This window comes from Mauremys mutica, unplaced genomic scaffold (genome assembly GCF_020497125.1).
Source record: "Mauremys mutica isolate MM-2020 ecotype Southern unplaced genomic scaffold, ASM2049712v1 Super-Scaffold_2380, whole genome shotgun sequence".
Lineage (NCBI taxonomy): Eukaryota > Metazoa > Chordata > Testudines > Geoemydidae > Mauremys > Mauremys mutica.
The window spans coordinates 1213105-1239651 of record NW_025423354.1 but is presented as its reverse complement, the minus strand read 5'-3'; the positions used below and the strand labels follow the sequence as shown (position 1 = coordinate 1239651).

General features: G+C 44.7%; 1 protein-coding gene across 1 annotated transcript; it reads left to right on the top strand.

The window, feature by feature from the left end:
• The first annotated feature begins 4903 nt into the window (after positions 1-4903).
• On the top strand, positions 4904-26307 carry LOC123361491 (fibroblast growth factor receptor 3-like). Its single transcript, XM_045001445.1, has 14 exons — positions 4904-5077; positions 10055-10178; positions 10617-10804; positions 11362-11506; positions 12785-12936; positions 13890-14074; positions 14162-14283; positions 15829-15939; positions 20328-20515; positions 22315-22437; positions 23137-23207; positions 23882-24022; positions 25798-25903; positions 26200-26307. Exons 1-14 carry the CDS (start codon positions 4937-4939, stop codon positions 26305-26307), a joined length of 1905 nt encoding a protein of 634 aa, XP_044857380.1. The 5' UTR covers positions 4904-4936.
• Positions 26308-26547: the final 240 nt, after the last annotated feature.

Sequence of the window (26547 nt, the reverse complement as noted above, 5' to 3'; positions counted from 1 at the left end):
TTTATGGAAGTGGCTAAGTAACCTGTTCAATTTCTCTGGCATAGGAAACTGGTTGTTTCAGGGAGCCCTGACTATCCTGTTTAAAATCCTAATAATTTTTGTATGTTTTCAGTTAGTCTCCTGTTGTACCCAAAATTGTGTAAGGCATGCCACTCAGGTGACTGCCCCAGAACAGAGTGCTAATATGATAATTTTGAATATTGCTGATGAACAAAGAGATAAAGAACGGTTAATATGTGGAACCCAGTAAAATTTTGGTCATGGCGTAAGCTTGACCAAAAGGAGGGATTGTGAAAGTAGAATGAATTATATTGTAAAAATAAGAATGGATTAAAGAAATGTTGTATGTACCTTTAAGCAGAAATAAGAAATGTTGAAATACAGGTGCCAGGAAAAGAAACATTAGGCATAAACAATGGTGCTAATGGCAAAACATTAACAGAAGATGGGTAATAGTTAGTAAGGAAATAAGATATGCATGCCTAGCCCAGGTAAACTTATCTGATTCTGCTTCCTTTGTTATCTTGTTAAGATAGTTTGTGTCTTGCATGGTGCTCACATTATCTGGGTGTCATTAGCAGAGCGCTGTGCTAATAAAATAGAGTGGTCTGACAAACTGTGAGTCCTGAGTCTAACTTTGACAGTAAGTACCACTGTAACAACGTATAGTGTGTATGATTTTTGGAAAAATCCTTGAAGGTAATCTGGTAATGATGCTTCTCAGCTATTACCTGTGAATAAACTTAAAACACACACACAGGAAAATATGGGGGTAATTCCTCTGTTTTGCCTGCAATCAGCAAGGGTATTTGTAAAAGAAATGAATCTTTTAAGCAACCATCAATGCCACCCTGAAAGGGGTAGAAAAATGTTATTTTTGTCTTTCAGAAAATCAGAAAAAGCTAATACCAGCTACAGAACAACCTATTAAAAAAAAACAAATAAAAGTTAAAAAAAAACATACTGCAATAGCTATGGAATGTACTAAAATGCAGATATTTAGAACATAAGATGTTTTGGGTAATATCAGAGAATATTAAGGTTTTAATACATCTGTTAAAGCAAAGAAAAAAATAGGTATTAAACAATCAATATAACTGGATGCAGTATGTCTCCAGTACGGTAAGACAAAATTTGTTAAGTGAAGAAATTGTTGTTAAAATTGCACACCAACAGGCTCTGGAAGCAAAGATATGGAAAGTTAGCCCACTCCACAGATTGCACCTGGGATCCTTCTGGCTACCTCAGACCTCAAGCCAGTGGGCTGGGAGGAAGGGAAACTATTGGACACTAGAGGTTGTACCAAATGAACTCCTCAAAAGTGGGTATGCTTATCCATGCCTGTTGCTCCAAAGCCCTGTAGTAAAGACATCTCACTAGGTTCCTATATGTGGGATAAAATTAATAATTAGACCAAAGTATTGTATAACGGGCAATGTGTGTGTTAATTCTTGGAAAGAAGTGTTTTAAAAGGATAAAAGTGTTAGCAACCCACCAGTAGACAAATGTACATGTAATGTAAGTACTGTGTTTACCAATAATCACATTTACTATTTGCCACGACCAAAAAGTCTCAGCTTACAGTAAGCACTGATTTAGCTGAGTTCTCTATCAGTCTTGGCATTGAATGGCAAACAGTTAACCATTATCTGTTTAAAAAGGTAACATAGTTCCTAAAAACAAACAAACAAAACAATGTGGGAAACAGAACCATTCATATTATCTGGATGGTCTCCCACAACTACTGGCATACCAATGTTACTACCCCTAATTGTTTTTGGTTTTAAATTGTATGTGTTTAATTGAAATGTTTAAAATATGCTGGTGGATAAAACAAATGTATGCAAAGCTAGAGCCACAGGCCCAAATCACCTCCCAGTATTTTACTACATAAGAAGTGACACTGGCGATTGATAATCTTAGTGTCAAAAGGGGGATATGTAGGAGCTGGACTTTATAATGTATAATTTGATTTCATCCTGCTAGCCACCCTTTTTGAATAGCAGAAAGAAATGACCCTCTGGGACTATAAGATTCTGTTTTCCCATTTGCATTACAAATTGGGCCCTCTCTAACTCTTTGTTTTAAGATTTAGGTAGTAAGAGACAGAATTCTCTATTGTGTCTATGTTAAGTAAATTAGAGAAACATTGAAGGCCTGGGTCTCAACGTAAATTGTCTTGGTTATTAATTGTAAAACTTAGCAAGGTTTAATTTGCAATGCCTTTTTGCTCGATATAAAATACTACTGTTTGTATTCTCAATCTGTTTGTGTGAATGAGGAATGAATGCATCAGGAAAAGATAAGGTGTGAAGGCCATTGTTATAGCCAGAGTCAAGGAAAGAAGTGGCTTGGCAGAGCTGTAATTACAGTCTGTGTATCTGTGCACTCCTACCTGCCTCCACAGGAACTGCTAGGTCACCTAATGTGGAATGGACATGAGCAAGCGCTGGCCGAAGAAAAGACAGTTACCTGTTCTGTAACTGGTGTTCCTGGAGATGTGTTGCTCATGTCCATTCCACAACCCACCCTCCTTCCCCTCTGTCAGTGTTTCCAGCAAGAAGGAACTGAGGGTGGGGGCAGCTTCCAAGTTTACACAGATCCCTGTGTGGGCAGTCAGGCCATGCTCCTGTCTCAGGGATCCACTCCGGCTTGGGATCCTTGCTGCCCTGCTGTTGTCCTCCCCATGAGGTGATCAACTGAGGTCTGTGTGGTGACAGAATCAGTTTGTAACAGGCTTGTCTTTCACATTCTCCTCTCAGGCTTGCTGGCAGACTTGTCTGAGGATCTGACAGAGGCGAAGCACAGGGACTACCCAGAAGAACACAGGCAAATCAGAATCAGTCCTCTCCTGCAGCAATGGGTTGGCTGGAAGCATCAAACTGGCAGCTTCACGTTTCCTTGATCTTGCTACTCTCCATGCACACAAAGGGTAAGGAGAAAAAAGTGTTCCGCAATGTAATTCTGACAGGGTGGTGAGCTGAAAGATAACCGCTAACTGTTCAATTTTATTAGGAAAGGAAAAGTTTAGCATGGAAAATCGCAGCTTAAGAATCTCCAAACCACAGTGCAGTCTGGGAAAGTACAGCATTTTAGCTGTCAGTACGGCGCTCCTGCAGCGCACCCCGAAGGATCCTCTTGCGCACCCCACTTTGGAGACCACTGTATTAAACAGTTCAACGTTCTGTGACTCACCTACAATCCTTCAGTACTGGACATGTGGTTTGTTTTGCAGGATTTTTTTTTTTTTTTTGGTGCTTTAGGGAATCTTACTCTGGCTCCCTAATAAGACATGATACAGTTAAACCAAATGGCCAGAAGAAACAGCAGTAGTACCTTTGTGTAGTCAGTTTGCTCTCAGTGATTTAATGTGTGGTAGGAAGGTAGTAATCAGTAGGAGAAAATTAACTTCATGAGTCTGCTCTGTGCACTGAGCCCCAATAAAACTTTGGATCCCAACACCCTGAACAGCTCAAGGTCCCACCTTCCCTATTGACAACTATCTTGGAATATGGTTCTTAACTTAGTGATTCGGACCCATCTCTCAACTAACATAACATTTCTTTGGTTTTAGGTGCCTTGGCTGGACCAGTTGTTGATTCACATGTAACAGCAGTTTGGGGGAAGAATGTCACCCTGAAATGCATAATTGAAATAACACAAATCTCATGGGAGAAGATGCATGGTAAAAGTAAACAGCCCATTGCTGTTTGGGGGAGGGATAGCTCAGTGGTTTGAGCATTGGCCTGCTAAACCCAGAGTTGAGTTCAATCCTTGAGGAGGCCACTTAGGGATCTGGGGCAAAAATTGGTCCTGCTAGAGAAGGCAGGGGGCTGGAGAAGGGAGTGGGGAGTGAGGTACTGAGACCTCATGCTGCAGCTTGGTGTGAATGGAGAGCTACACTGGGAAGGGCAGGGAGACCCCAATTCCCACCCCCTGACTGCCCCCCCAAACCATCCAACCCCCCTGATCGCCCCTGAAACCCTGCCCCTGACTGCCCCCCTGGGACCCCACCCCTTATCTAAGCCTCCTTTCTCCCTGTCCCTGACTGTCCCCTCCTGAGACCCCCCCACCTTAACTGTCCCCTGACTGCCCTGGCCCCCATCCACACCCCTGCCCCCTAACAGACCACTGGGACTCCCACACCTATCCAACCACTGCCTGTCCCCTGACCCATCCAACCCCCCAGCTACCTGTCCCTTGACTGCCCCCGGGACCCCCGACCCCGTCTCCAACCCCCCGGTCCCCGTACTGTGCCGCTCAGACCAGTGTGTCTGGCTCTGTGCAGAGCCCAACACTCTTCCGCAGACACGCTGCTGCGCTCCCCTGTGGAGCGCACAGCCCCGCCCTCCCCAGAGCGCTGCTGGCGTGGTGTGCTGAGGCTTCAGGAGTGGGGGAGCAGAGGAGGGGCACTGGATGCTGCAGACCCCGATGCAAGCGGCTCAATCTGGCTGAGCCACCATGTCAGCCGTGCTGCGCTCTGCATTGGGAGGAAAATTCCGGACCTTCTGAGAGTTTGATCGCTATTTAAAACCCCCAAAGCCGGACATGTCCATGAAAATACGGACGTATGATAACCCTAGTCGTATGCTCAAGGAGTAGGCTTTGGCCCAGATATCCCCTTCAGAAGACGTCACCAGACTGGATTAGGGATACTGGTGTGACCTCGCCTTGCAGCCCCCAAAGAAGGAATTGGGGGGACTAAATGGACAGTGCCCCTCTCTATCTGAAGCCTGGCAAGGGAGGTACATGGATCCCACTAGAATTTAAAATGAAAAGTAGGGGATGGGAGGCTCTGGACCTGGGCAGCTTTAGATACAGTACCAAGCACTTAGAAAGCAGCTGCTCTACCCCATGTTATGCTCTGCAGAAATAAGCCCATTTGTTTTGTGTCTTTCACTTCTCAGGTGCTCCTTATTGGACCCATTTAAAAAGGATGGAGAAGAAGCTGCTAGCTGTGCCGGCAGCAAGTACTGTTCGCTTCCGTTGCCCTGCAGCAGGCAACCCCACCCCATCCATATACTGGCTGAAAAATGGCAAAGAATTCAAGGGAGAACATCGAATTGGGGGCATCAAAGTAAGGCATTGTGGGTCTAATCTTGGCTATGCTGTGTTCATTCATCTCTGGAGCTATTATTGATGGCTCGATCGGAGCCAGCGTTCACTGAGCAATCCTGATAGGGGCAAGCAAGCATGAGATCCCTGGCTTTACATAGTAAATATTTCCATGACCATTAGGGCTTGTGACATTTTTCTGCTCAAGATGTTTTTTCTATGATATGTACAAATTGCATTTCCCGTAGTACTGCCCATAATCCTGGCAACTTTATCATAAGTGAGAGAGAAGGATATCAGTGTGTATCTTCATAAACCACAGTCACTGTGGTTCAGAATGGGGGTATTTTTGATAACCATACTAATTGTTCAAATAACTCTTAAAATTAGCTGCTGCCCGTTCTGGTGGAATTCCAACTCTGAGCATTTGCTCATGTTGCTAGTCTCTTTTAAAAGTAACCTTGAAAAAAATAGATCAGGTGTATTGCTGTGCTCGCTGCAATAACTAGATGCAACAAGGTACAAAGAGACTGGGTTTACATTTTTGTAACTTGCATAAAAACCTGAGTGATACCACTGAAATCAGTGAAGTGATTCCTGACTTACATCCATGTAACAGAGATCAGCATCTGATCTAAGCTCTTAAGCAGACCTCTCTCTGTCATCATTCAGACGTGTAACACGAGCCCGGCAGAAATACTGAGACTCGGTCCAGTAACATTCTTGTGGTGAAATGCTGGAAGCCCCTTTGCCCTGGGTAATACCAAAGAGGGACCGGTTGGCAGTGTGATTTTGATGTCTACAAACAGAGCCCACAGACACCGAAAACCAGTAAATGAATGCCTAACCAGGCGACTTATCTGACCACAATTTCTGTGCCACCTTGTAATTGTACATCAAAATAAGGCAGTAACTTAGCAGGAAAATCAGTTGCTCTTGATTTTTTTCCCCCTCTTGTACTATACAAATGCCTTCCTGTTTACCATTTTGGGGAACAGAATAGTTGGTGGGATGGTTATAAACACAGCAGAGTCACAAGAAAGAAAGAAAAATCTCTCTCTTTCCAGACTGTTTCCTCCTCCTTCACTCAGGCTCCTCCTGGAAGAGCTGAATATGTTTGTTTCACTTAAACCTTTGAAGCTTCCTAATCAGCACATTGTGGTTTGTTGACAAGGTTGAGGGCACACAGGCAGTTCTAGATCTTTGGAGAAGTTAAGGAGAGGAGAATCAGGGAGGTAACTCCTCTCTGCAACTGATCTGATAATAGATAACATTTCCAAGTCACCCAGTGCAGCACAAACATTTTGTACTAATTACATGTAACTACTACTGTACTCATTACATGCTCTTTCAGGCTTGCATGTGCATTTATACAAAAAATGTGTGACGACAGCTGCACTAAATTATGCTTGCAGAATTAAACCTAAAGGTAAAAGTAATTCCACTTCCCACTTACCTGTGGTGTGAATCTACCCTTGAGTTCAGATAGAAAAGTTTCATCCTCTGCATCACAGTCACATCTCTTGCACCATAGCACTTTATTTTCTCTAGAGGCACCTTCCAGCAATAAGTAAATGTTTAAAAAGCTATCGGAGGCAGTGTGTGGTCTGTTAAACCAATAGGAGTGTAATCCCTCTGTCTGCCTAGAAAAAGATCTCTCTCTCTCTAGATACAGAAACATCGCTTTGTTTCTCTCTTTCTTGCCTCCTACCCTTGTAGAGCTTAGATAGATAGATATGCCCATTTATATCAGGTGAGGATCTGCGCCAGAAAGAAAGTAAAAAATAAATCAGTTCAGTGTATCATTTATTGAAGATTAAACTCTTCAGGTACGATGGAGTTTCTATCCCAGGATTTAGGCCCGGTAAAAGTGAATGGCCAGATCAACAGCTGGTGGAGCTTGGACAGTTTACACCAGCTGAGGATCAAGCCCAGTGGATTAACCTGCAAAGACCAGAATCACAAATTAACATTTCCTCTTTCTCTTTTTCTCCAGAGTTCAGAGTAGTTTAGACTTTGCTCTTTGGAAATCCGTGGCCAGCAGAAGAAAGCTGGAACTTGCAACATGCAAGTTTGGATTATTTTTTTTTAATATCCCATCCTAACCTCTAATTTTTACCTCTGGTAAAAGGCATTTAGATACCCCCTAATGTGCATCAAAACTCAAAACGGGGGAAGAGAAGACTTCCAAACATGGCTGAAATAAATTATATACAGTTCATTCTTAAATGGCAGAGGAGTGAAATTCATATGACTTATCACATGAAATTTCCCAAAGAGAATTAATATTATAGAATCCTTGCTGGAATCTATAATATTGTAAGCCTGTGTGTGTTAAATGACCCTAGAAAGGAATGGGGGGCTGGAAGGGGGAGATTGAGGATTATCCCTTCCCCAGACCATTGCACCGGCTTGCGTATCAGTCTAGCAAACACAGTCTTAGTTTCTAAGTGTGTCTGCAAATGTTTGTCTCTCAAGGAGCCAAGAGTGACAACCAGGGCCACCGAGAGCGGGTTCGGGCCCCAGTCAAAAAAAAAAATTCAGGCCCCCCAGCAAGAGTGGACTGGCTAAATAGGGCCGATGATGCTGGGGGAACCAGGGTCCCATTCTAGACTGCCGGGCCCCGGTAATTTGTACTGGCTTCCCCCTACCCTCTCGTCAGCCCTGGTGACACCACCAAATAAACCAGAGGGATTTCCAGTGTCTCACTGATTTGATTAAAGTCTGCAACGAGTTACTTCATGTTTCTAATGGTTTATCGAGTACACTGACTGCCCAAAATTGGGAACATCCTTCTTGTGATCCCCTGGGTCTGGACTCAGCTTTCGACTAAAACTTTTCCTTAGTTGTTTTTAAAAAACCTTTCCAGACACCTTCTGTGTCACAGGAACAGAGCTCTGACCCACAGTTTGAATCTGTATTCAGAGCCCACTTCCCCAGAGCTCAAGTCCCATACAATGAGGTGATGGACACTTTATATCTAGAATAGGCAAGACACGTGGTTGGATGTTTGGAGTGTTTGGATCTAGGTTTATGACACATGCTTCGTATCTGGAGCCAAGCTTTACCAGAGTTCAGATCCTAGATACTACCATGATGGGTGCTTTACAAATGCCTAGGAGAGAAGGATAAAGAGGGGTGTGAAGATGCAAGGCTATGATATAAGCCACTATAGAGACAGATCAGTAACAGGTTTAGATCGAGACACCCCTCTCCCCACCCCAAGTTCTGGCATCAAATCTGGTCCAGTTTTCACCTGTAAATTACATGACAGAATGCCCAGTGAAATCTCCAGGAAGAGCATCAGAATTGAACCCATCATCGTCAGCAGCCAAAACCTTTCTTCAGTCAAAACCTTTCTGTCTTTCTATTACGTATACATTTAAATGCAGTGACATGCTTTGTTGTCAACACTTAGAAACAAGTTAGGAATGTAGGCCAGTCAACACTGTTACTTGAGCAGATGCCGAGATACAAAAGGTGGGGGGAAAGTATAGTTTTATGGCAAGAGCGTGACACCCTCTCCATTAAAACCAAGCCATATTTGCTTCATAGCCCTTACACCCAATGTCCAGTGCAGTAACGCTGCTTTTGACAGGTTAATTGTGCTCTGATCCCTTTCAAACAAGGCATGGGGATCCAGATAACAACTAGTGAAAGATGGTTACAGTGGCTCCATTTGAATTCACCTGCAGTAGCTAAAAGTGCTGACAGCTGATTAACCACTCATTTTCTGCATCAGCCCTTGGTTTTCTGTAGTGTGCAGAACTGGCATCACTGATGCCAACTGATTCTGTGTATCAAGAATCTGCTCCAAAACGCGTTGTTAAAATACTGTTGACAGCTGTATGGGGGCAGTTGGCTTCTAACTGATGTCCAGAGGCTTGGGAAGGTTAACTAACTCTGCTCACAGGGATTATGCACACCGAGCACGTGTGCGTGCGTGCGCGTGCATGAATCACTTTGAGGCAAGGACGCCAACATTCATTTTCCGCCCTGCAACTGATGGGCCCCCTGTCACCTTGGCCAAGTCACTTAAAGTGGACACCATTGGTCTGAAATCCAATCAGTTAAAGAAAAGTACTATGTACTATACTCGAGCCAGTGTCGGACACCCTGGCAGTTTTGTGCTTTACACTCATGGTTTTCCTATGGTTTTTAATGTTTGTCTCTCACCTGTTACCCACTGGAAGACATACCCATTGAGAAAGGGAAACAGATAACTATATAATGGAACTAGTGAGGCTGACTGTACATAAAGTGCTGCCTAATACCCAGAGTAAACAAACTGTAAAAAATAGAATTTTTTTTCTCACTGGTCTCTTTCAGTTCTAGTGATCAGCAGGTAGGTGTTACTGGTAACACAAGTAGGTTAAAGATTTGCCAAAAAAACCAACCCCAAAGGTGTGGTTCTTTAAGCTGATGGAGTCCATTTAACTTCTCTGGCCCTCAGTTGACTGGAGTATGTGATGCTATCTTATTTAATGTCTTTGAAGCACTTTCAGTTCCTCAGATGAAAGGCACAAGATAGAAGTGCAGCTAGCAATTATTTGTTTTACCTTAGCTCCTGTGAGCTCTAGCTGTAGACCCGGCCCTCATTGTGCTAGGTGCTGTACAAACGTAGAACAAAAAGATGGTCCATGTCCCAACGGGCTTACAGCCCATTATTTATATTATGGGAGCATCTACAGCCCGTGGCAGGATCCGCGCCTGTAATACAGCCCACTGTACAGTTGATTCATTGGGCTTGATTCTCACATAAAGACCACTTTCCACCAGGCAGGCAGCGTAAATTGTCCTTAAAGTGGTCATAACTTACATTTACAGACGTGCTGCAGCCCTAGCACGCTGGCAGAGTGGGGAGCGGGGGAAGAGGCCTGGGAATAAACAAGAATGAGGCCCATTGTGTTTTGCCATTTGTTCATTGATTATAATGGTCCAATGAAATATTAGCTGGTGATGTCTTATGATTGGCTGATCTGTTTTTTCCTCCCTCTAGTTACGGCATCAGCAGTGGAGCCTAGTGATGGAGAGTGTGGTTCCGTCAGACCGAGGGAACTACACGTGCATTGTAGAGAACAAATATGGCAGCATTAGGCACACTTACCAGCTAGATGTAGTAGGTAAGATTTCTCTACTTCCTCTTCACTTCTGATACACAGCCGTCATCAAGATGGCTTATGTGCAATGATGATTTTGGGCTTAATCATATAGTCCGTCCCCTGAAGTGAATGATGTGGGTCCATAACCACAAACCCAGCTGGCCCTCCTTCTCAGCAAGCGTTCAAGGAGTGAATGCACTATCCTGGACATAATGCTTCCTGTTCAGGACTGAGGCACGTTGACTGGGGCAGTGTCTGGGAAGCCTACGCTGCAGCTCCCCAGGCGTACCCTTTCTGTGGGTAAGCAAAGAGCTGTGTTCTCAGGGGTTGCTCATCCAGCACCTTTCATGAGCCCTAGCCCAAGCTCCTGTGCAGACATTGGTAGTGGCGCTGAAAGCCACAGACAGGCATGTTCAGTGGGGAGAGGTGTTAAAAACGGGTTCCCCATTTTCACTTCAGAAAGGTTCCGCCACCGGCCTATTCTCCAGGCTGGACTGCCTGCCAACCAGACTGTGGTGGTAGGGAGTCATGTCGAGTTCCACTGCAAGGTGTACAGTGATGCCCAGCCTCACATCCAGTGGCTGAAACACGTGGAAGTCAACGGCAGTAAATATGGATCCAACGGGACGTATGCCATGGTGCTAAAGGTTGGTAGACTAATTATAAAGTGAGAGGCAAGTCAGCCAGTCTAGCTCCCTGATAATGTAGGAATTTTCCCTAAAGGACGCTTTCTAATGGTGATCCAGAATTACATTATAGCATCAAGAGCTGTATTAATAGATACACTTTTGGTGTTGAAATTGACATTAAAAACAATGTGTCCCTCCGTAAATATTTTTCTGTATTAAGTCACCGTTTATCTGGTCAGCACTTTACCCTTTTCTCCCCACACTCACCCTACTAACCAACAGTCAGTCCTGTTGTGGGGGCAATTTTTCCTTTTGATGCTGTTGCTTGCATGCTTCATTAGTGGGACAGCGTAAGAGCCTGGCGAAGGGAACCTTTTGCTTTTACGCCAGGTTGCAAACGGGAATGAATAAATAAATGTGGAAGATGGGCCACTGAGAACAAAGAAACAAAAAAAATCTTCATCTGCTTTTGAAATTTGCCTGTAAATCTGTGTGGTGTCCTCAAACATGCTGGGAATGTGGCTTATCCTGTGTTTTTTCCTCTTTCTATATATGTGTATTTTTCCCCCTTGTAGACGTCAGGTGTTAACACAGCGGATGAGGAGCCAGAAATTCTGTACTTGCGAAATGTTACTTTTGAGGATGCAGGGGAATATATTTGTCTCGCTGGGAATTCTATGGGGTTTTCACATCATTCTGCTTGGCTGACGGTTCTACCAGGTATTTCCTTCTGCGCTGTGCCCTTTCTTTCCTCTTGGTGATGCTTCAGTGTTCAATTTAGAAATGCCACAGCTCATCTGCTAAGCTGGCTCACAGCCATGTAGCTTGCTGCACAGTCTGTACGTGTATGTATAGACAATAGCCATGCCCTGATTATGGGTGGAACCCCCGTTTTTCACATTGCTATGTTCCTTCATGGACACAGTCACTGAGAGCCTGATCCAAAGTCCAATAAAGTCAGTGGAAAGACTCTCATTGAAATCAATAAGCTTTGGGGTGGAGCTTGAGTGGTTCCATATCCCCTTTGCCCACGAAGGATTAGTGTTCCCCCGTGTTTTCTTCATTACTGTGCCCACGAGTGCAGCTGTACAACTGCTTTCAAGTCACGTGCACCCAGCTTACCCAGCTCAGCATTTAGCCCAGAGTGAAGTGACTGTGTGAAAGGAAGCAGAGTAATTTCACTATAAGGAGTTCCACTGCTGATTAAAGAATCATGGGGCATCCTCTTTCTTTTAGTATGTTTTTGGTTTTGCCTTGACCCCTTGTAAATTCAGAAGTGCCTGGACTGAAGGGAGCAGGTGGGGAATCATTCTTGATTTGCGCTTTGCTTGAGGGGGGGTTGCAGGATTGAGCTCTGAGTGCATGATGCTAATTATGTTCTAGCCATCAAAATGATTGCGCTCATGCCTGTTCAAGGGGCCTACGGGAAGTTCCGACTTTCTGGAATCCTGGGGTGGGATTTTTGCTAAAATTATTGGGATCATCTGTCCTTCCTTTACTTGTCCAAACAAAATATTTTCATTATGAATTATAATATAATTAAGCCAAGTTTCCCATTTATCCTCCCCCAAGTATCGTGTTTTTAACCTCACCATACTTTGGAGACAGGCGTGATTCAGGTGGGATAAACTGAAATCTTAGCTTGAGTTGCCATGTTAATCCCTTGTCTGGGGCACATCTGTTGCCAGCATTGGAGTCAAAACTGATGAGTGAAATAGAGGAAGGGCCCGATCCTGCATTGTTTGCAAAAGTAAAACACCTGTTGTAGGCATTCAGAGTTGTGGATTTGGGAGGGCTCCTGGGTCAAGTCCAACGGGCTTACGCATAGACAAAGAGGTGTCCAACCTAGGCCTGATCCAATTCGCACTGAAGTCAATGGGAAGATTCCCATTGGTGACAGTGAGCTTTCGCTCAGGCCCTACCTGAATTTCTCGCACTACATGTGTACATGTTGGCTGCTGTCGCCTGTCCTCACTTCCGTCTCTTGTTACTCTACAGAGCTAGTAGAGGCGGATGATTCTGGCTCCGTTTTTGCTGTGATCCTCCGCTGTGGGGTTGGCTTCGTTTTCTTCTTCTTGGTGGTTGTCATCATGATTGTCTGTAGGGTGAAAATGACCAACAAAAAAGCCATGAACACCCCTACTGTACAGGTAACAGAAAGTAGATACAAGATTCCTATAGCCCCAACCTACCTTTACATTTCCTTTCTACGTTAGGAACGTGACCCTATGTTTTTACTCAGGCAACAATCCCATTAACATCAGCAGGCCCTTTGCCTGCATGAGGGTCAGGCCCCGTGTCTCAGTTTGTTTCACTTATTCATTTATTTTTTTCAGTGAAAACGTAGTGAGTGGCAGTTAACTCTCTTTTTAGTTTGCAGTTATTGTTTGTCAGAGGCCAGCAATTCCCCAGAGCCCTGGGCTTACCTAGGACTAGTAAAACAGACCCTTAAACCAGCCCTGCTAGCCACTCGTAACAACACCCCAGGGAAAATGGACCTTCCAGAGAATAGCCTACAGTCCTGTGCCCGTAGCCAGCATGAAGGGGAGGAGTGGGAAAAGAAGTGCAGTCCTGGTCCTGGTCCCACTGAAGTCACTCGCAAAACTTCCACTGATTTCTGTGGGTCCAGGATTGGGCCTTCTTTCCGCAAGGGACAATGATGGCACTCTGTACAATAAAAATCCCATCCAGTCGGGCATCAGGGACTGGCACTGCAGAGCAGTAAGCGTAGGAATTGAAAAGGACTGCAAACCCTGCTGGTTCAGCCTCTCTGGCTGTAAACCACCTATTGGGACTGGAAAGCTGGGACTGACTCCATGGACACAAACACGCTCCATGCATATAGGCCAGAACTTTAGCTGCTCTAAACTGATGTAGCTGGTGTAAATCAATAGAGTACTGTCTTCAGTGAGGCTGCTCTGGTTTACACTGGCTGAGGATCAGGCTCTGCCTGCCTAGATAGATACACTCCCATAATATGAGACTGATATTTTTAATTTCCAGGTTACAATTGATTGTAAGTCTTCAATAATCAAAGATTAGTTCAAAGTGATTTTCTTGGCTGGTTCCTTTTCAAGCACCGCTGCGTGTATCTGACACAGAGGCAGTTGGCAATAACATTTTATTTGCTCTATTGAAGCCGGTGTCATTGGAGTCAAACCCTTCCATGAATTCCGGTACCCCGCTGGTCAATCTCACCCACCTCTCATCCAGCGATGGGCTGAAGCTAGCAAATGTCTCAGAGCTCGAGCTGCCTGCTGATCCCAAGTGGGAATTAACGAGATCTCGGTCAGTTAAACGTGTCGTTCTTCTCTCTTCATTCCAGTCCTCAGCCCGGTCACACATTAATTCATTTGTTTGTGTCTGTCACTTCAGCCTGACTCCGGGGAAACCTCTGGGTGAAGGTTGTTTTGGTCAAGTGGTGATGGCAGAAGCGACTGGGATCGATAAGGACAAACCAGACAAGGCCATCACTGTAGCTGTCAAGATGTTAAAAGGTACAGAGAACGGCACCATGAAGGAATGGCAGGAGTTGGGGCTGCTGTTAGGCATTTCCCCTTGGCATTTATCTTGGTTTGGGGTTCATTTTTTATTTAAAAAATATGACTACATAAGAAGAGCAAACCTAAGGCCAAATTCTCCTTTTGGCTTCCATAACTGATGCTTGTTTCCACAGATTTCTGTTAGGGTGGGTCACAGGAAGTGGTGAGTGTTATCTTAAGGGCAGCTGAGTAGATACAGCATTGGACTTGGCTACAGGAGACCTGGGTTCAGTTCCTAGCTCAACCACAGGTTTCCTCTATGATGCTGGACAAGTCACTTTCTTTACCCTTTGTCAGAGCACCTGGCCTTTAAAATAGGGATAATGCTTCCCGATCTCATGGGGGTATTGAGTATAAAATCCATTCAGGGTTGTAAAGTGCTTGTCTACTTGGGTGATGAGGGTCATATAAGCACTTCAATAGATCTTCCTATCAAATTGAACCCTGGCCAAGCTCCCTGAGATTACATCTCAACAGCTTAAGAAGAGGCAAAACAATGAGATTGGTTGGGCTCATCCAGATTCTCCTGTTTTCCCTGCCTAAAGCACTGAAGCTGCAGTGACTTGACTAGCTGTGGAAAACACCTGGAGGGGAGTGGCATGGCTAAGCCAAAGCAAGAAGTGCTGAGGTTCTGCACAGTATTAATACTAACACCAAATGAAAAATTTTTCCATGAGAAAGTGGGGTTTGACAAAACCTCATTGATCAATTTTGATTAAACTTTTTTTGATGGGGAAGATTTCAACATTGCCAAACTGAAACATTTTGATGTTTTGTGTTTTGGTTTGATTTTGAAAACTAAAAAACAAAATTGGTTTTCCAATTTATTCTGGGGGCTTTTACCCCACGATTCCAGACATATTTTACCTGCCCCTGATTCTTTTCCAGTACAAAAAAATGGGAAAAAGTTTGTTTGTATGGATGTAAAAAGGTGGGGTAGAGTGGCGGTGAAGCCCAAAAAATCCTAAAACTGAAGTTGACAATCCAATTTTTTTTTCAGTTTCTAAACATCAAAACAAAACTCACAATGTTTTATTTCCGTGTCAAAATTTTTCAGAACTTTTTGTTTGGCAACAAGTTTTGATGTTTCAAGTTTTCACCCTGATTTGGGACAAAAGCAAATAGAGTGGTTAAGCACTGGAATAAATTGCCTGGGGGGGGGGGTGGAATCTCCATCATTGGGGATTTTTAAGAGCAGGCTGGACAAACACCTGTCAGGGATGGTCTAGATAATACTTAGTCCTGCATGAGTGCAGGGAACTGGACTAGATGACCTCTCGAGGTCCCTTCCAGTTCTGTGATTCCTGATTAACATTTCCTGCAGGATGACCAGCTCTCAGAAATGCTCAGATGGCCACATGGCCAGCCTCCGTTCACTGAGTGTATAACATACTGTATAGTACTAATGCAATCTAGTTATGCTTTTACTCTCTAGACTCTAAGAAACACCTATTCCCTTCCTAACAGTTTCTTTCTCTTTTTTCCCCCCGTCTTCTCCAGATGATGCTACTGACGAGGATCTTTCTGACCTGGTGTCCGAAATGGAAATGTTGAAAATGATTGGGAATCACAAAAATATCATTAACCTCCTAGGCGCCTGCACGCAGGATGGTATGTTTCAGAGAAGGCCATATGCTACCATCGTACTTCATGATTTCAGTGGGAAGCAGTCCCATTCTGCTCTGTGGTGCACACCGTACTAGCTCAGCCTTATGTGTACACAGTTGCTTTTCCATACCTCTACTGCAGGTTTCTGGCCCAGCAAGCAGAGGGGTTTCCTCCTGTAATGTAATATTGTGCTCCTGGAGCCTCTTATTCAGGCTGTGTAGAGGCCAGGAGGATTTCACCCTTTCTTCATGCATCTGAATTGGCCACAAGATTAATTGTGTGCACAGACATAACTAACTGCTTTGCTCAGTGAGAAGTTGGGTGGCTTTTAGATGTTGGAGCAAATATATATATGGCTCTACCTGTTATCGATACTGGTTTTTCAAAAGCTTTTCCTTATTGTCCTCCTTTTTTGGGAAAAAAATGGAGCTGGAAGCAGAGAGAGTGGTGGTTTGACTGTCATTTATTATTATTTACTCCCTGAATGCCCAAAATATGCTGGCTTTGAGTCCCAGCCCTGTGGGTTTAGGCAATTCACATAATACTCTCTATGTCTAAGCCTTCCCAGCCATCAAACGGAAAGGATAATGCTCGCCCACAGGGCAGTGAGGCAGTTGAGTTAATGTTTGTGTGTCGGTTCTGAAGAGAGATGTTTGTCAGTGGCCGCTTGGCTAGGGAACCTGACCTGAGTCCTGTCCCTATCTAACCTTCTTAGGTACTTCGGTGGCCCTCAATACTATAGTATCTGAGCACCTCATAGTCTTTAATTCATTTACCCCCAGAACACCCCTGTGCGGTAGGGAAGTTCACAGATGGGGAACTGAGGCACAGAGACAAAGTGACACACCCAGGGTCACACAGGAACTTTGTGGCAGAGCTGGGACTTGAATTTGCATTTCCTAAGCTAGTGTTCTAACCATTGGCCCTTCCTCTTCAGTGCTACATTTGTGGCTGACCTGCCTCATAGACTCTGCATCAGAAGGGACCGTCATGATCATCTAGTCTGACCTCCTGCACAACGCAGGCCACAGAATCTCACACACCCACTCCTGTAACAAACCCCTAACCTATGTCTGAGTTATTGAAGTCCTCAAATTGTGGTTTGAAGACTTCAAGCTGCAGAGAATCCTCCAGCAAGTGACCTGTGCCCCATGCTGCAGAGGAAGGCGAAAAACCTCCAGGGCCTCTGCCAATCTGCCCTGGAGGAAAATTGGTTCCCGACCCCAAATATGTCGATCAGCTAAACCCTGAGCATGTGGGCAAGACTCACCAGCCAGCACCCAGGAAAGAATTCTCTGTAGTAACTCAGATCACACCCCATCTAACATCCCATCACAGACCATTGGGTATATTTACCTGCTAATAATCAAAGATCAATTAATTGCCAAAATTAGGCTATCCCATCATACCATCCCCTCCATAAATGTATCAAGCTTAGTCTTGAAGCCAGATATGTCTTTTGTCTCCACTACTCCCCTTGGAAGGCTGTTCCAGAACTTCACTCCTCTAATGGTTAGAAACCTTCATCTAATTTCAAGTCTAAACTTCCTAGTGTCCAGTTTATATCCATTTGTTCTTGTGTCCACATTGGTACTAAGTTTAAATAATTACTCTCCCTCCCTGATATTGGTCAGTGCCTTTATATAACGGTACTAACACCTCCTTATCTTTACTGGAAACACCTCACCTGATGCATCCCAAGACCGCATTAGCGTTTTTAACGGCCATATCACATTGGCGGCTCATAGTCATCCTGTGATCAACCAATACTCCGAAGTCCTTCTCCTCCTCTGTTACTTTCAACTGATGTGTCCCCAATTTATAACCAAAATTAATCCCTAAATGCATGACCTTGCACTTTTCACTATTACATTTCATCCTATTACTATTACTCCAGTTTACAAGGTCATCCAGATATTCCTGTATGATATCCCGGTCCTTCTCTGTGTTAGCAATACCTCCCAGCTTTGTGTCATCCGCAGACTTTATTAGCACATTCCCACTTTTTGTGCCAAGGTCAGTAATAAAAAGATTAAATAAGATTGGTCCCAAAACCGATCCCTGAGGAACTCCACTAGAAACCTCCCTCCAGCCTGACAGTTCGCCTTTCAGTATGACCCGTTGTAGTCTCCCCTTTAACCAGTTCCTTATCCACCTTTCAGTTTTCATATTGATCCCCATCTTTTCCAATTTAACTAATAACTCCCCATGTGGAAGCATATCAAATGCCTTACTAAAATCGAGGTAGATTAGATCCACTGCGTTTCCTTTGTCTAACAAATCTGTTACCTTCTCCAAGAAGGAGATCAGGTTGGTTTGGCACGATCTGCCTTTTGTAAAACCATGTTGTGTTTTGTCCCAGTTACCATTTACCTCAGTGTCCTTAACTACTTTTTCCTTCATTTTTTTCCCAAGACCTTGCATACTACAGATGTCAAACTAACAGGCCTATAGTTACTCGGATCACTTTTTTTCCCTTTCTTAAAAATAGGAACTATGATAATGAGCTTGCAATTTCATGTGCCAGTTCCTTTAATATTCTTGGACGAACATTATCTGGGCCCCCCAATTTCATCCCATTAAGCTGTTCGAGTTTGGCTTCTACCTCGGATGTGATAATATCTACCTCCATATCCTCATTCCCATTTGTCATCCTACCATTATCCCTAAGCTGCTCATTAGCCTCATTGAAGACTGAGGCAAAGTATTTGCTTAGATATTGGGCCATGCCTAGATTATCCTTAACCTCCACTCCATCCTCAGTGTTTAGCGGCCCCACTTCTTCTTTCTTTGTTTTCTTCTTATTTAGATGGCTATAGAACCTTTTACTATTGGGTTTAATTCCCTTTGCAAGGTCCAACTGTACATGGCTTTTGGCCTTTCTCACTTTATCCCTACATGTTCTGACCTCAATAAGGTAGCTTTCCTTGCTGATCACTCCCATCTTCCATTCCTTGTAGGCTTTCTGATTTTTCTTAATCACCTCTCTGAGATGCTTGCTCATCCAGCTTGGTCTACAACTCCTGCCTATGAATTTTTTCCCCTTTCTTGGGATGCAGGCTTCTGATAGTTTCTGCAACTTTGACTTGAAGTAGTTCCAGGCCTCCTCTGCCTTTAGATCCACAAGTTTTTCAGTCCAATCCACTTCCCTAACTAATTTCCTTAATTCTTTAAAATTAGCCCTTTTGAAATCAAAAACCCTAGTCCCAGATCTATTTTTGTTCATCCTTCCATCTAGTTTGAACTGAATTAGCTCATGATCACGTGAACCAAGGTTGTCCCCTACAACCATTTCTTCTATGAGGTACTCACTACTCACCAAAACCAACTCTAAAATGGCATCCCCTCTTGTTGGTTCTTCAACTACTTGGTGAAGAAATCCATCAGCTATTGCATCCAGAAAAATCTGAGCCCTATTATGATAACTAGCACTTGTCCTCCAGTCCATATCTGGGAAGTAAAAGTCTCCCATGATCACACAATTCCCATTAGTGTTTACTTCATTAAAACATTAAAGAGGTCTCTATCCATATCCAGATCAGATCCTGGCGGTCTGTAGCACACCCCAAGCACTATCTCAGGGGTGGCTCTAGTAGCTTTCTTCCCCAATGTTATTTTTACCCAGACAGACTCTATCTTATCCATTCCTTATTTCTTTAGTCTACCTCATCATTGATATACAGTGCTACTCCACCACCTTTGCCTTTATTTCTGTCTTTCCTAAACAGCACATACCCTTCAATACCTGTACTCCAGTCATGACTACTATTCCACCATGTTTCTGTTATCCCTATAATATCCGGTTTCACTTTCTGCACCAGTAGCTCTAGTTCCTTCATTTTTTTACCTAGGCTCCTTGCATTAGTGTACAAACATCTTATTTTTTGCCGTTTGGCTTCACTGACATTCTTTACCCGATTAGGCACAGACATTCTACCACCAGTATCACCTATTAGACTGGTATCTACACTATCCTTCCTCCTTATGTCCATTCTCCTACCCACGGCTGTATCCTTTCTTGCTTTGTTTTCTTCCCTCTCAATGTTAAATTCCGGCATGGAGATTACCTGGACATCTTCCCCAGATTCCTAGTTTAAAGCTCTCTTAATCAGTTGTGCACCAGCTGCCATCCTAGAAATCTATTTCCCTCCCTACTTAGGTGAAGTCCAGCCCAAGAGAACAGTCTTCCGCCCATGAATGCTTCGCAGTGGCCATACATCCCAAAGCCCTCCTTATAGCACCACTGCCTGAGCCATCTGTTGATCACCATAATGTCACCTCACCCCCTCTTTCCCTTTCAGTAAAATGAGGCTAGTGACTCTCACTCTGCTTTGCAAGGCGCTTTGTAATTATGATGTAAGAGCCAGATTGTGACTGTTTTTTGTTGACAGGCCCACTTTACATTCTGGTAGAATATGCGTCAAAAGGGAACTTGCAGGAATATCTCCGGGATCGTCGGCCGCCTGACATATTTTCACTCGACACCTCCAAGCTGCCAGAAGAGCAGTTAACATTTAAAGATTTAGTCTCGTGCGCCTACCAGGTGTCCTGTGGCATGGAATATTTGGCATCTCAGAAAGTGAGTTGAGTGACTTGGAGTCTGTTGTTATTTATCACGTACATAAACATATGTGTCATGTGATAGGTGTGCACAGTGCATTGTGGGCAAATATATGACTGGGTTCTGCCCTTAAGAGCCTAGTACAGGAATTATTTTTTTCAGTAAGAAATGCATTGCTGCTTGCAAAGAAGCATTGTTAAGGGACCTAGAAGTCCATTTGTGTATGATCACATCCATTTATGAGCGATTTAGCTGGGTGCCCCTTTGCTGTAATCAACAATCCAACAGTAAGACTAAGCTTGATAATGTATGGAGGGGATGGTATGATGGGATAGCCTAATTTTGGCAATTAATTTGGCAATTGATCTTTGATTATCAGCAGGTAAGTATGCCCAGTGGTCTGTGATGGGATGTTAGATGGGTTGGGATCTGAGTTACTACAGAGAATTCTTTCCTGGGTGCTGGCTGGTGAGTCTTGCCCACATGCTCAGGGTTTAACTGATCGCCATATTTGGGGTCGGGAAGGAATTTTCCTCCAGGGCAGATTGGCAAAGGCCCTGGAGGTTTTTTGCCTTCCTCTGCAGCATGGGGCACGGGTCACGGGTCACTTGCTGGAGGATTCTCTGCAGCTTGAGGTCTTCAAACCGCAATTTGGGGACTTCAATAACTCAGACATAGGCTAAGGGTTTGTTATAGAAGTGGATGGGTGGGATTCTGTGGCCTGCATTGTGCAGGAGGTCAGACTAGATGATCATAATGGTCCCTTCTGACCTTAAAGTCTGAGTAAGTGTGTGAACAGTTTGGCAATACATGGACAATTGCAGAGTCCATATGAAAGGCAGACCTCAGTTGCGTGTTTTCAGTGAGCAAATACAAATGTCACACAACAGAAACGTCTAAATGCAGAAGTAATTGACTTTCAGATGTCCGACCTTCAGTCAGTCTCAGCCACTAGCCAGAGGTGGCCACGGTCAGATTTAGAGCCATGCTGCGCTGTACGCTGCATCTTGGTGGCGTCAGCATGACAGCAAAATTGAAAGTCACTTTGAGAGAGAATCTCATCTCAGACAATGGAATCAGGAGCCTCTGTGGCCCCTTTTCAGTACTGCTGAAAGTGCAGAGCATCAAGGCTGAGGCAGAGACACAGCCTGTGACAAACATTCGTTTGCTAGAAGAGCAGTATCTCTGGTTAGTTACCAGGTGAACATAGACTCCCTTGGAGTTAGCCCAGCGAAGGATTTGGCCCATTCATAACAAGACCTGACACTTACATAGAGCCATCCGTGGGCTCCGAAAGCACTTTGCAAACATTGGACCTGACACTAGTCTCACACTTGCTTCACTGGAGTTACTCCTGATTTATACTGATGTAAGCAGTTGACAATCAAGCCCATCTTACAGATGGGGAAACTGGGACATTAGTTTATACACAGTGAGTCAGTCGTAGAGCAGGGAATCAAATCCTAGTGTCTCGATTCCCATTGCCCTCCTGTAAGTAAACCATTAGCCCAGACTCTCCTCCCTGGTGGTGGCAGCTTGGTGTGCAGCCCCGGGATCTAGCCAATCTCCAGTCCAAGTGTCCTGTCCTGAGAGAGCAGATGAAGAAGCACTGCTGTCTTGCGTGTGTGTGTGTGGGGGGGGGGTGTAGATGTTGCTTAGAAGCCGTTTGTCTGAGACTGCATGTGGCAGCGATGATCTAAAGGGTGAAGAATTAAATGGTGCAGCTTTATTGGCTTTCAGGTAAATGAATCGGCATAAACCACGAATCATAAGCAGTTTAACGAGCCCATATTTATCTCCATGCTCACCTTTCACAGTGCATTCACCGAGACTTGGCAGCCAGGAACGTGTTAGTCACTGAAGACAATGTGATGAAAATAGCCGATTTCAGCCTAGCCAGAGATGTTGGCAACATCAGCTGTTACAAGAAAACAGCCAGTGTGAGTACACAGCTGCCAAGTGCATGGCAGGTCCCAGTGGTGGAGGAGTCAGCAGCACACGCCCTTGGTCCACACCTTCTTTTTAAACAAATTACTGCATTGAGAAAAACATTGGGCCCTGATCCAGCAGTTGGTAGCAGGCAGGCAGGCCCCTGTACCCACAAGGAGCCCTGTTGAGATCATCGATAGTCCTGCTGAAATGACAAAAACACCCCATTTGATTTCAGCAGGATCACAGTGAAGCCATTGGGTGAATTCACTCTGTGGATTTCCCCCTACAGTTCAGACTAAGCAGCATTTTTGCACTGAGTGAAATGATCTCTTCAAGCCAGCGAGGCCTGTGTGTGTTGGTCCCACTCTATTTTGAAACTGTCCAGCCCCACAGCTGCGTTCGTACACGATGGATGCTGTTTTTCATGCAGAGATTTAAATGTCTTGATTCATTAAACCTGTCTTGGCAGTGAAATGCAGCATGCAAGAGGGGGAGGGTGTTTATAATGCAGATAGTCAGTGAAGACCGGGGATCAAATGTTATATTCTGTTTACATGTGGCCACTACTGCCTGTACAGTGATCAGGGAAGCAGATGTGGTGACTAATGAAAATGTTTCAAACTGGATTAGAATAGAAGATTCAGATAGTGCCCTTGTGGCTGAGTGAATATGCTGATGGAACATTCCCTTTGTCTTCCTAATTACAGGGTCGGCTGCCTGTGAAATGGATGGCTCTAGAAGCATTGTTTGACGGGGTCTACACTCACCAGAGCGATGTGTAAGCATTATTTGTATTCTCTCTTCTGTAAATTTCACATGCTGTAGCTTCAGTGATTCAAAATCGTAGTTTCAGCACGTAGGTAATGCAGCAATGGACACATCAGTTTACCTAAATTAGAGAGAGAGAAAGAGACACACAATCTCTATTTTAAAAAAGAAAATGGAGGCAAAATATATTTTGAAAAAGTGGACTTTTAAATGTAGCACAGCAGCAGTGCCAAGGCATTTAACATTAGACCTGTGCTGATTTTTGTAGGGGGTTTCTGTTCCAGTCCGGCCAGTGAAATAAGGGTTGTAACAAGCAAGCTTTGATATCAGCTTGCACAGTGGCCTGTGGTTCCTAGCCTGTGATTCAGTGAAGCTGGGCATGAATCATTGGATTTGTTCCGTTCAGTGGAGCTGGTGGAAGACCTAATGAAGAGCCAGGGGTAATAAATGGGCTGTCACCTATCTGATTAAATGCTGATTTCAGTTTCAGACGTGGTGCCTGGGAGTTCTTTGCTAGTGAGTTGGATCAGCAGAGATCTCCAAGTAACTAGTGAAAATGGCCTAGGCAATTAGTCATGCTATTGACGGCTGTGTTAGCTGTGCATGGCTGCACTGAAATAAAGCAAAAAACCAAACAAACTGAAAAACCTCATTGAATTTTAAACATCTTTCTTTGGTTCCCAGCTGGTCTTTTGGAGTGCTGCTATGGGAGATCTTTTCTTTGGGGGGGGGGTCTCCATATCCGGGAATTCCAAGCAAGGAACTCTTCAAATTCTTAAAAGAAGGCAATCGGCTGGACAAGCCAGCAAACTGCACTCATGACCTGTAAGTGAGGGAGGGAGTAGCTTTATGGCTTCATTTCTAGAAACCTTGGCTGACGCACGAGTTTGTTTTCCTTCTTAATTCAGTTTCTCCAGGGTGTGTGTGTGTATAAATATTGCTGCCCATTCCTTTGTCTGACCCCCACTTACTACTGTTTAGCTGGTCCTGCTGTGCGATTGTCCGGCTGGCTCCAGATAGACTTACCGAGCCTGATGCATTTAGACTCATTACATCACCGACAGTCAAAATATGCAGCTACGCTTGCTATGCTTGGTCGATTCATGTCAACCCATGCCCAGCTCAGGTCTGTGGATTTGCCTAGTGAGGCTCAGGCATAAGCAGACTAAGCAATCGCTTAGGTCCCCAAGCAGTATTTGTTGGGGTGGAGCAGGGGAAGAGGATAGTCCTTCTTTGAGCCCCCAGTGGGCTAGCAGTGCCTCTGGTGACTTACCCTTCGAATGCAGCATTTCCTGCCTGATGTATTTGTCTGATTGCAGCAGTACTCCGCTCCCGGCACGTTGGCCACTGCAGACAAGAAACACTTTCTCTGGCCCTGAGACCATTGCTAGGAGGCCGGTTCTGAGCCTCTGAAAATGGCATCATTACGTTTAGTTTCCTTCCTTGTTGTTTCAACTTCAGTAACGCCCTAAACAAATGTGAATTAAGTAACATTTAATTGCTTGTGTCTAACTCCAGTCAGTACGCTGGGACTGAGGCAGGACGAATCACTATTCAGTGAGTGTCCTGCTAGCAGTACTCCATTTTAAGCCTGTTGTCTCGCCGTTCCCAGCTGTTGTCTTTTAACTCTTCCCTGGTCCAGTTGGCTTTGCCTACTCCACACTGTGGACAAACCTGCTGTAGGCAAAGCTTTCCCTGCTGTATGTTGGATTTCAAAGCAGATCAATCTGTATGAAATTGGTATTTGCTCTTGTTTCATAAGTGCTGCATCTCTGTGGGAGGACGCCCTCTCCTGTAAACATCATTGGTTCCTGCTTAAGGGAGAGGGCACTCAAGACCAATAGGGCCTGATGAGTGTCCTCTTGCTCCTAGCAAAGTGACAGGGCGAGAGCCAGGCCTTAGCATTGTTTACCATACAAACCAGATTTCCGACTAGGACATTAGGGGCTTCTGTTTGGATAATCCAATGGCTTCCTAGTCAAATGTGACAGTTTATGGCTAGCTTTGTGATTTGCAGGTCGCCCACCTTATTGTAAAGGGGTGTGCGTGCATGTCAAAGAAGTCGAAGTGTGAATTTCCTCCTCCTTGATTTCCCTTTGGGGCCTCTGGTCCTGCTGCCAAGGCCATGAATGCTGGGGCTACATAGAGCACCAAGCCATTGGCAACCTTAGGCCTATGCTGCCAAGGACTGTGTGATAGACAGCTACAGTAATAAAACTCCTGATAGACCCAGCTGCCTTTCTCAGTACTCTGTAGCCTGGGCTTTCCCTCCCTCTTCACACCCAGTTTCCATACCTGCCCCTCTTGGGCTCCGGCACTGTGGGTTCCTAAGGCCCCGTGCTGGAGAGGTTTACCTAGGGGATCCCCTTTCTTTACTTCTGCTGCAGGCATACCAGCTGGGTTGTGTTACGCCCTGTAGCAATGCACAGACTGGTGGCTGTATCTGGGCTGGGCAGTGGGTTCAGGCACAGAAGGAGCTGCATGTCTCACTTTGTTTAGAGCAATGCAAAGCAGTGGGGGCTGGTTCTGCCCCAGCAGGTGCATGGGCCAAAGCCTGGCTGTGCTGGGACATGTAGATCTGCACACGTGCTCTTCTTCAGGTACATGATCATGAAGGAGTGCTGGCATGTAGTCCCATCGGAACGGCCAACCTTTAAGCAGCTAGTGGAAGACCTGGATAGGGTCCTGACTGTAACACCAACGGAGGTAAGTGTTTCTCTCTGGCTAAAGATCAGTCCTGAGCAGAGATGGGCCTGAACCAGAGCCCTGCAGTTGAGCTCTGGAGGTGGCTTGAAATTCAGACCTGGCCCCTATCTTTATAATTGGCTAAGCCAAAATCCCAGATCCCCAAACCCTCATGCTTTGGGGGTGTTCAAAACCCAGCTCTGGCATCCCCAGCTCTAACCCTAATGCTTGTGGTAACTGAAAAGTGTTGCAGCATCATTAGCTATCTCTCCTCCCTCACCCCTGACCATGTAACCATGTGTCTTCTCTCCTTGCAGGAGTACCTTGACCTCTCCGTGCCATTTGAGCAGTATTCCCCCGCCCGCCAGGACACACACAGCACCCACTCTTCGGGAGACTATTGCGCAATGAAGGCTGTTCCGTGAAACTGCTTGGTAATTCAAGAAGCTTTTTGTTGTTGAGCCATAGAAGTTTGGGGTTATTTTTTTCCCCATTTTGCTGTATAAGAAGTCTAAAAGCACTGTTTCTCCTGAAGGAACTAATCTCTAGCCAAGATGATTTGAGATATATATATATATATATATATATATAAAAAAACAAACAAACACCCCCTGTTAAATGTAGGGGTGCTGACTTCTGGACCTCCGGGAATGGATTATCGAGTG